At 35.4% G+C, this 11,104-nt stretch overlaps 1 protein-coding gene across 5 annotated transcripts in view; it reads left to right on the plus strand.

Annotated features, from left to right (window-relative positions):
• The window catches only part of LOC106946728 (complement factor H-like), a 12,746-nt gene extending 5,226 nt beyond the window's left edge, over positions 1-7,520 (plus strand). For 2 of the 5 annotated variants that reach the window (XM_015031312.1, XM_015031315.1), the window contains exons 4-13: positions 668-738; positions 840-1,022; positions 2,191-2,256; positions 3,660-3,758; positions 3,900-3,956; positions 5,189-5,227; positions 5,303-5,344; positions 5,448-5,499; positions 6,570-6,645; positions 6,853-7,520. In XM_015031312.1, the coding sequence (XP_014886798.1) occupies positions 668-738; positions 840-1,022; positions 2,191-2,256; positions 3,660-3,758; positions 3,900-3,956; positions 5,189-5,227; positions 5,303-5,344; positions 5,448-5,499; positions 6,570-6,627 (667 nt within the window). In that variant the 3' untranslated portion in view covers positions 6,628-6,645; positions 6,853-7,520. The remainder of the gene's footprint in view (positions 1-667; positions 739-839; positions 1,023-2,190; positions 2,257-3,659; positions 3,759-3,899; positions 3,957-5,188; positions 5,228-5,302; positions 5,345-5,447; positions 5,500-6,569; positions 6,646-6,852) is intronic. The other 3 variants (XM_015031313.1, XM_015031314.1, XM_015031316.1) reach the window with 3 other exon arrangements.
• The last annotated feature ends 3,584 nt before the right edge of the window (positions 7,521-11,104 follow it).

Here is an 11,104-nt window from a genome sequence, read left to right on the forward strand (position 1 = left end):
TATATATATATACTACTCAAAAAAATAAAGGGAACATTTCACTTTAATTTTGTGTGTGGCTCCAAACCCAGGCCTCCATTGGTTAATAAATTTGATTTCCATTGATGATTTGTGTGTGATTTTGTTGTCAGCACATTCAACTTTGTACAGAACAAAGTATTCAATGAGAATATTTCATTTATTCAGATCTAGGATGTGTTATTTGAATGTTCCCTTTATTTTTTTTGAGTTTTCTAGCATCCACCTAAAAGTTTTTGGTGTCACCCAACGCTGACTGGTGTTTCATCCACTGTGAACAAAAGTCTGTCTCCATCTAGAAAAAAAAATATGCTGCCCCCATATTTTACTCTGGATTCTTTTATTACGTGCTGTGTTTTTAAAACTTACTTCTTGGAATGTTGGCCCAGTAGTTTAAAATATGGTTTCATCGGCTCATACCACATTCTTCCATGAGGATTTTGGGATCATAGCCAATGTTATTTTTGGGAAGAAAGCTAGTCTACATCCTACTTAAAGGGAAGAGAATGACTCTATCTAAAAAGAGTAAATTCAAAATATAAAATTCGTAGCCTAATTGTTAAAAATTAAGCCCTTCTCGCAAAGCTGAACTTTATTTAAGGTTCATCAGATTCTATCATTCATTTTTATTTCTTTTGTCTTTATACAGTTACCAGATCAGTGGATCAAGCTTCAAACAGTGCCTTACAAAAGGGTGGTTTGGAAAGGCATCATGTAACAGTAAGTGTTGTTCAGTTTGAGCTATTTTCTTTTTTCTACACAGTTGTTTCTATTACATGTTTGAACATGTAACACCAATTTTCTTTTTCTCATTTTCTCAGTTGTTACTTGTTCCAAACCAATCGAAGTGGAAAATGGCGAACATTCTTGGAAGAGTGACAATAAACCAGAATATCAACAAACTATACATTTCACATGTAAAGCAGGATACACCATGCTTGGGAATCAAACTATTCAGTGTACCAAAACCGGCAAATATGATTCTGAGCCTCCACAATGCATTGGTAAGTTCTTGTGTTTTATTTCAGGCTTCACAGAAGATTCATTAGCCAAGACAACATACAAACAGTTTGCAAATACTTTTGTGAATAATGCAAACCATCTTTCAACTATTTGTTTTTTTTTCACCACCGTATAAAACTGACAATGATTCATCCAGAGAGGAAACCTACTCTCATCATGACTAACTGTTCATTTTCACTTGTTTAATACGTTTTTGAAAAAAGTCTCTAGAATTCCAACATAATCAAAAAAAGCAAACGTTAGTATGAGTTCAAATGCAAATTGTTCCATAGAAGAGGCAAACATACCTTTGTTCTTGACACACGGTGAAATTGTAAAAGAGGAGAATTTAGGATCCTATATTACATGTAATAATGTTTAACAATAATGAAACAATGCTGTAATTTGTGGTTGTATTGCATAAAAAACCCACTTCAAGCCTTTCTAAGTTTGTTTACTTATAGCCTAGAAGAGCGGTCAAATAGTGGCAGCCTGGAATGCAATTCATTCCTCTGAAAGCCTTATTCATGGTTTGAAATATCTTCTGGGTTTGCAGTTGTTGTTGTGCTCAAACATGCTTTTTAACAAGCATTAAAGGCGTGTCACAAGACCATCTCTGCTTGCTCTTTCTCATTTTATCCAATTGTAAAACTAATATGAAATTAAATTAAATAAGTTTATTTTTAAGCTGAAGACAGTGTACACACTTTACAGCAGAAGTTGCCAAGGGATCACCATGGAAACCTAGCACAATAACCTGGCTTTCATGTTTGAGCGCTAAAGGATGTGACCATTCTTTTCTATTTGCCCTTTTACGCCTGTGCTTATCCACTGTGGGTTCTGTACTAATTGGATCATCCATTCACTCCTAAACACTTCAGGGTACTTTACCTCAAACTTACTAACCACTAAACTGTTTGTCACTCATCATAATGTGTCTTGCTAACATATCATCCAAGTTCAGAGTGGCAGTAGTAACAGTTTTGAATATGAGATTGCAACATAAATAGATACTTTCTATGAATAAAACCTACAATCAAATGCATGCTGCATGACTGTCAGTTGTAAAGTTTGCTGTGCATGTCAAATTAAAATGACCTGCATGTTGCACATCTAGTCTATGCAGAAGATATGAATTCAGGATAATCTCAGCTGAATGCTTATTTATAGGTTTGACCACAGAAGGCAAAATTACAACAAACATTATTACAACTGCTCCCACAACAACAGAACAAGGTATAGAATGCACAACAAATCTATTTTTCCACAGTTACATGTTTGCATTGTACATTGTGACATATTAACAACAGGATTTGTATAAAGTTCTGTGAAAAAGTGTTTGCCCCATGACAGATTTCTTTAAAACACTTATTAATAATCAAAAATATGAAGGAAAAGATCTGATCCAAACTGGCTTATAGGAGACTAGTAATTTTTCCCCTTATAAAATCGTTAAATAATTGATATATTAACCACATTTTATAAAAATGTCACTCATCACATCCCAGTCCGATTACTTAAATAGAAACTAAATGCCAACATGAAGTAGGCTAAAATGATAAAAAAAAAAAATAAAAAATTAACACACTATGACCTGATTTTTTTTTCTTAGCTTGTAGTAAAACCCAAGCTAAAGATGAAACTTGGGTTTTCCTACAAAAACGAATCATGTTTCTCCCTCGGAAGCTCGGAAGCTTTTGATCACAGCTACTGTTTTGCCTGTACTTGATTATAGTGATCTGGTGTATGTGTGTGCTTCAAACAGCTGTCCTCAATTCCAGTGTATCACTATAGATTGATATTTATCACTGGCTGTAGCTTTTGATCACAACTACTGTTTTGTCTGTACTTGATTATAGTGATCTGGTGTATGTGTGTGCTTCAAACAGCTGTCCTCAATTCCAGTGTATCACTGTAGATTGAGATTTATCACTGGCTGTAGCTACCTCACCCAGTGTGATCTGTATTCTCAAGCTAGCATGTCTTCCTTGCATATCAGGTGATATACACACTGGACGACTCTGGCGTACAAGTCTCTTGTTGGCTTGTTTTCTCAGTATTTATGCATTCATTCGGAAAACAGAAACCGGTTTTGCCCTATGCACTAGTGGCAGTTTGCGTCTTTATCTTCTTCGTGTATAAACTGAAAACAGCCTTTAGCATTTCTTTACCCTCTGCTTGAAACGCCTTGCAAGCTGAGCTGAAACTGACAGAACTTGTGTCACTGAACGCTTTTTGCAAAATTTAAAAACGAATGAGAATATTGGATGTCATGTCAACAGTGCCTGTGCTTTTCAATCTTAAATTACCACAGTTTTTTAAATTAGTGTTGTCACAACTACTGCCCATCATTGAGAAGTCACAAAGACATATTACAGGATCAATGCAAGAGTTTTACGTATTGATATCAGGCCATTTAAAGGAAAATCAATTCAAATCAAATCAATTTTTAAAACCCAGCACTAGTGTACACCTGGCAACTGGCATTTAAAACAAATATGCTGACTGTGATGGAATAGAAACAGAGCTCTTGAAGAGGGCAAATACTTTTTCACAGTCTTATGTATATTTTAAATTTACTCCTTCACAATAAACAGTCCCTCATTCAGCCTTAGATGATAATTATTTTTATGTAACAGAAACATCCACTGCTAATGGTATGACTGTCACACCAACTTTTCACAAAGCCACAACTGTCACAGCTAGACCATCCACAAATATCTCAACACTGAAACAAGGTACAGAAACATGTTCACTTGTAATCCTGCCTCCATATTTGTTGCATGGATGTTGGAAATCATTATTCTGATTGATTAAACACATTTATTTCATTCAAATTAGGAAATATATGATAACTGTACTAACTTTGTCATTTAAAGGTTACAGAATAAGATCATCTGAGGAAACTAATACTACAGCCAGTACTTCAAAAAAAGGTATCCAAATTTTTCTTTTAAAAAGCTCTAAAATGTATTTTAACTCAAGCTGGTAGGCAATTTTTGAACATAAAATTTGTCTCAAGGTTTTTTTTATTGTTTTTTTTTTTTGTATTGATTGTATGTGTTTTGAGTATGACACCAGTAAAGGAAATTACATTACATTTCTAAGACAATGTAGAAGCTGCTGATCATAGCAAATTAAACGAGTCATACAAAGCTTATGTCATTAGTGAGTTTTTTTTTTTTTTAATTTAGTTTCCCCTTTAATGCCTTTACTGTAATAACATATGTCTTCCCCCTAAAACAATAACATGTTTTTTTTTTATTTGCATTATTTGCATGTATTTGTTCTGAGACATTGTAAGTGCTTTTTTTTTTACTTTGGGGCTTTATATTGTTTTTATGGCAACACATTTCTCTTGCTCTTCCCTTTGTCAGTTCATAAATCAATTTCTTGCCAACTTTTTGCCATTTTGATTCCAACATATTTCTGTGTTTTACCTGTAAACATAAAACCACTTGACAACCAGCAGTTGGATATCAGTTTATTTATCTGTGTAGTAAAGTATTCTGATGAATTGTAGAGCTAAATTCTCCTGTCTCACTTTATCTCACGTTTAATTTAATTACATATTTTCTGAAAGTGTTATGTTACAGCCTGTTTCTAATGGTTGTGGTTTTGATAAAGTTGACTATTATGAAAAATGACATTGTGACCTCCTAGTGAAACTGTAATTTTCTGCTAGTACCTATTATTTATCCATTTCCTAACAGTGCACTCTATAGATCATAGAACATGACTTCACACTATTGGTTGTAAATCATCAGTAATCTACGTAGAATTGCTTATGAACAGATCAAAACTGCAAAAGTACAACATGGTGAATTTTTGTGTGAAAACATTAGCAAAGAAAGATCCATAAAAGACAACTAAGTCTTAATATTTGCTGCCAAAAGTGTCCTGTTGATTTTTCATTGTAGTTTAATGTGTTACAAGCAGACATGATGGTGTAGTTTGATTTAGGGTTTATCAGAAAACACTTTGTGTTGTTTTTATACTTTGTTACTATTTATGTTATATTTCATTAGAGTCAGAATTAGTATTATTTTTTATCAGTTCTCTTAAGCATTGTAAATCTTTATGTGTGTTGATGTTTAACCTTAAAGACTAAATCTGATCTTAACTGTAATGTTGTAAATCCACTAACAGCACTAATTTGTTCTTACAGAACAGAATATAGAGACTTTAAATATAAACAAAGATAAAGGTGAGTTATTTTTTTGAAATCCAAACATGCATTATGATTGGTTGGGCTTTAACATTATTTTGTCTGTCATTACAGGACATGCAGCTGTTATAATCAGTGTGGTGGTTGTTACAATAGGTAACATGGATTAAAGTGTCTGTTTGAATTTAATATTACTATTCTCTATGTCTGAAATGGAAAATTATAAAAAAAGGTATATTTTGTTTCATTTTCTTCACAGTACTCTGCCTAGTTGCATTCTTTTTAAAGAAGTTTCTTATGAGAAGAAAAGGGTGAGTAATTTTATAATTTTATATTTACTAACAACTGCATGTCTTTATAATTCTTCTTTTTTTATGTTAATGTTCACCTTTGCATGTTCTGTCCCTTCAACCTCTGCATGTTCACATGTAAATGCACAGTAAGGTTGACCACTTGATTCCATTGTAAGCTATTAAATTCACTGAAAAGCACTGAAACAATGTACAAGCATTCATCTTCAGGAGTTATGTTATGTAGTGATTTAATTGGTTTTTAATAACAAACCAATGTAAAAAGGCATTTAGAGATTTTAATGCCTCTAACCATTAAAACTCATTATGTCTTTTGTATTTACGTTCAAACTCTCTCATAAATGTCATTTTTTGTTGGGTCATGAACTCTGACCTTCACTGAGGGAGGTGCACTGCAGATGCTTTGGATCAGTGGTTCCCAACCCTGGTGATCAAGGCACGCCACCTTGCGTGTTTTAGATTTTTTCCTGCTTTCAGGAAACAATTGAAAGCAGTTTGGAAAACTCCTGTGATTCAACCATTAATTTAAATCAGATGGGCTGACGCAAGGAAACACCTAAAAAGGGCAAAGTGTCTTGAAGACAAGGGTTGGGAAAGGGTTGCTTTTGATGTGCTCTTGCAGGAATTTAGCTTGTCGGCCACTTCTGCGAAACTTTAGCACCATGCCAGGTTTTGCATAGAAGGTAATGACTCTCTGATGAAGTCATAAAGTCTTAGAAATAGCTTTGAAACCTTTTCACAGGCTGAAGGATGTTCAGGATTTTTTTTTGTCATCTGGTCTTGAAGTGAAGACAAAACACACAGTTTAGACTGGGCTACACTCTCTGCTTTCTTCAAGGTTGCTAAACATTCTACTAATGTATAATCGGGTGAAAGGGGCCATTCATTCTGTCAAATCATACTGGATTTCAGTACTTTAATATTTTTCTCAAAAATATGTCTATTACAGTGACTAACATTTAATTCCCTGGAATGCTAATTACAAATGCATTACAACTTTTTTGTTTTTTTTAAATAAATATTACAGCCCAATAATTCTCACACAAATTCCTTATTTGATGACACTATAGCTCATATGACACTGGAGAAGACCTGAAGCCGGAGTTATTACAGTTCCAAAGTCTTTAAGTGTCCTTCTTCATTCAGGTATCCATTTCATATGTATTTTCTGACCTCAGACCATCAGAATACCAAGCAATCCTGTTTAACTTGTTTATGAAATGTGAAGTACTGACATGAATCTCACACTGAAACAAGAAGAAACATCACTGTTGTCAGTTTTCGTTGTTCACCACTATGGAAAAGCAACTCTGATGAAACTGTTTCTCTTTGCTCTCTTGTCTCTGTTTTTAGATCTGTTGGGAATGGGCCCATCTGTTAGGACATCTACTGCAGATGAAGGATTGCCAAACTCTGAGTGCCTTACCAACTAGCATTGGACAAAACAAGTGGCTTTCATTTATAGTTTTATTTTTGCACTTTTAATAGAAGACCAAACCTATTGTAATACTATTGTATTGTGTCAAAGCTTAATATTTAGAACCACTTTTTTATAGTCATTTTTGTAATTCGTCTAAGTAAGTTGTAAATATTTTTGTATGTACTATTTATGTTGTAAACCATTTTTCTACATATGTTATAAATTATTTCAGTAATTTAAAGAACACACAGTTTAAAGTTCTTGAGAAAGCTTTATCCTTTGAGCTTCTAGGTTTTCCTGTTGTGTTCCATTTTATCACAACAGAGACATAATACAAGTTGTTCAGGAAGGACACAATGGAGTTAATTCAGTTTACAGTCTGCTTTGGAGGCTGGTGAAGATACTATCTGTTATTCGCCTCCTGACTTGTCTTTCTTTTCATAATTGTTTATTGTTCTCGGGTGGTTTTATCTACTCTGCAGAACAACAGAAATCCTTTTCATTGAGAAAGATTCCAAAACATCACTGCAATGTAACATTTTCAGATAAAAAAGGGGGAAAAAATCCAATTTTTAACAATAAAGTAATGTATATAAAAATGTACTGTTGTATGAATATGTAAAGGCGGAGATGTGAATCAAACACTCAAGTCCTTTTATAATCTCAGATCACGGGAAAACTATAGTTCAATCTGGAAAGACTCAGACGGACAAAAGGGGAACAATTAAAAGATTTAATGACAGGAATGAATAACAGTTCTTTGGCACTCGGACCCCGGCAGCAAATTCGAGCTGAGATTTGATGTGAACTCGATGAACATCCCGATAACTGATTAGGGATGCTCTCCCGCCGGGGCCCGACACTGGTGGTGGTGGTCAGGAAAGGGTGCCATCCTAGAGAGCTGAAGGATGTGGGTGGAGAAGGGGAGGTGGTGGGTTGAACGCAGCTGGGAAGCGGCTGACGGCTTGGGTGTGGATCCTTTATGCAGAGCCTGATTGCTGATTGAACGCGCCTGGTGAGGTCCAGTGCTGAGGTCGGAGATGAGCATGACGTCGATGGGCGAATGGAGGGGGCGGAGTCTTCCAGTCTGAACTTCCGCTTTAGCTCCATAAGTGTACATTCAGTAATTTATTCCATGAATTCAAAAATAATTACTGCCAGGACAGAACAGGACAGGACAGGACATGACGGGACAGGACAAGACAGGACGAGACATGATAAAGTTATTATCCTGTTGACTCTGTGGTCCCAAAAATTGGAAACCCCCACAGCAAAAACTGATTATTCTTCATTGCACTTCATGTACGAGGTCACTTTTTTTTATTGTAGTTTTGGAACCCTCAGAGAATTTTTTTTGTTTTTTTCCGTTTCCCCATTCTAGTGGTTTCTTACTGCATCCTCTTCCTGTGCGAACCCAGGCATTCACATTTAGTTACTTAAATACTTTGTTGAATTACTGTGTGAAAAGGCATAACCAAGCCACAAATATTGAAAGCATTCATTATATGAGCTCCATGCCTTGGTTAAGAGGACAGACAGTTTATTTCGATAGAGGGGTAGTGCCTCTCAAAGGCCATGACAACAGCAGCTCGGTACAAGCTATCAGCAATCCTTCATTCACCTCCCAGCACTCTAACCTAATCTCAGAGGTGCTTCTTGGACACAGTTTACGCACTTCCATTTGGTTTTGTTTTGTAGTAAATATGCAGATTGTAACAATTAATGATTACCTAACATTCTGATTATCTAAGCTAGCAGTTCTTTGAGATTTCGTATTGACTACTACCCCAGGCAAAGAAACACTCACTGAGCATAAATAGATAGATGGTAACACAATGCACAATATGGAATAGTGGTGCAACACAATTTGTTCACTTATAATCCTCAGGGGTCTTCACAAAATTTTCTGAGAGCAAATGCACACATGCAGACTCTATGAACTGATTAGGAGCTTTCTGCAAAGATTGCACTTTAATTTAGGAATGTCATATAAAAGAGGCTTCAATACATTTGTAAGCCACACTAATTATTTACATTTGTAAAACAAATTAAAACTAAATATAATTTTCCAACGACTTAACAGTTGTGAACTATTTTGCGTTGGTCTTTTGTCTGAAATCCAAACGTTCCTGTCACAACTCCACCTACTTTCAAGTAGCATTCGGGGGGTGAAAATCTGGTAATGTTGGTCAGTATTGTAAACATTGTTAAAAACCAGACTACAAACAAACTTTTATAAGTTTAGACTGGTGATTTTAAGACACTGAACTGCAGATAACAAGCAAAATTGTCTGCGTGCGCTATTTTATTATTATTTTTTTTTATAAAACCATTTAAGAATGGATAGAAAAACCCAGTGCCTGTTCATTCTTGTGAACCGTCTGTGGAAGTGAACCCAACAGAGAGTAATCAGAGGCCCATTGTGTTGAGAATCACGCAGCCTAGTGTGAAGCAGACACGACCTTAACTTTGTCTGTCTGTGGATATAGTACAATGTGTAACAGTAGCGTACACATCTGTCCAAATATATTTCAGAATTTCAACCATATGGAACCCCAAACATATTCTGATAGAGCATGTTTGTAGCTAGATACAAAGATTTGAAGAATGTGTAAGTTTGGCTTCTAGCTCAGATATGTTCTCTGTCTCTGCCTGAACTGTTAATCCATAAACTAATTGCTGCTGTTTATTATGTATTTTAACAAATGTTATGACAGTGGTATTTCCACTGGAAATCTTTACATGAAGAGCTCCACCTTGACTGTTATTGGATCTGGCTCTGTTAGCCAGCTTGTTCTGTCTAACTCGATCAGACCACAGCATGGTGCATTGTAGAGCAAACAACACAATGGTAAACAGTACTTCACAGGATGTTGCCCATGAGTTCGGGTAATTGTTGAAATAAACACCCAGGTACTTAAAAACCTCCACAACTTCAATGCCTGAGGCCTGAATGAGAAAGTGAAAAGGAATGTGAGACGGTTAGGAATGGGACAGAGGGAAGGGGGAAGTGGATTAACTATAAGTAAAGTGAGAGAGAAGCTGGTGAAAAGAAAACTTCACTTCCTCCCAATGTATATTTTTTGCACAGTATCTCTTTTGATTCTAAAGCATATCCCAGCACGTTGGGACTGTGCGTCACTAAAAGTCTCCTTTCCAGTAACACCTATGACACATCCACCCACTGCAGCTTTGATGCCAGTCTCTGTAGTTTGATTATCTGTCAGAACTTTTATCCTAAGAGGAAATGCATATAGTACAATATGAAAATAAGGTTTGCTAAAGGAGTTACTAGATTTCCACCAATTTTAAATGATTGAACAACTTATGAAAAGGGGGTTTTAAGTTCATTCAATATTTAAGATTGTTATTATCGCATGTCAAAAATGTGTAATCTTATGGGTAGGTTTTCAGATCATCAAGTTACTACCTTATGGATAGTGTTAAATAAGGTCTCAATACACAAGCTGTTCCATAAAATTAGTAGTAAGAGTAAGAGATTTGTGGCATTAATGCCATGTCAGCAGATCTTGAAGGGTGCAGTGCAACTTAGCTTGATGGTGATTCACATTGAGTCATATATTATCATGATTTTTAAATTTCCACTTTGCATGTAATTTCACTGAAATACCGTTTGCTTGGCAAACAGTCCACCATTTGCAAGACTAGTACATCGGTTTCTCCATATTTCACCTTTCATAGCCTCTGAAATAATGCCAACATGTATTATTTATGATTAAGGATAGTGTTAAATAAGGTCTCAACAGTGTCTTTTTTTTGCATGAACATAATAAGCTTTCTAGATCTGTTTTTACAGACTAAAAAGTATATTTTCAGATGTTCCTTTATCTCAGTAAGCGATATTAGAACGATCCAGAGTGATATTTGGAACTTAGAAGAGTTTCCTCCCATATCAGCAACTTTTTTTCCTGCTGACTCGTCTCCTTTTCTTTCCAAAGTCGTTTTTTCCCGCTGCAGGGAGTGAAGTTCCACACCCGCCCAACTTGGCAGTTCCCCTTCTGTTAGCTTGTTAGATACCATAAAATGCCTTCCAAAATACAACATTTTCAGGGAAAACACTTGTTCATTTGTTTATCACTACACTTCAATTCACATGTGAACTACAGAAATGTTAAAATCTAAAATGCTGAGCTCACACTCTAATCAACAACTTCCCACTTAACA

This window comes from Poecilia latipinna, unplaced genomic scaffold, assembly GCF_001443285.1.
Source record: "Poecilia latipinna isolate Pla-1442-1.1 unplaced genomic scaffold, P_latipinna-1.0 Scaffold202, whole genome shotgun sequence".
Lineage (NCBI taxonomy): Eukaryota > Metazoa > Chordata > Actinopteri > Cyprinodontiformes > Poeciliidae > Poecilia > Poecilia latipinna.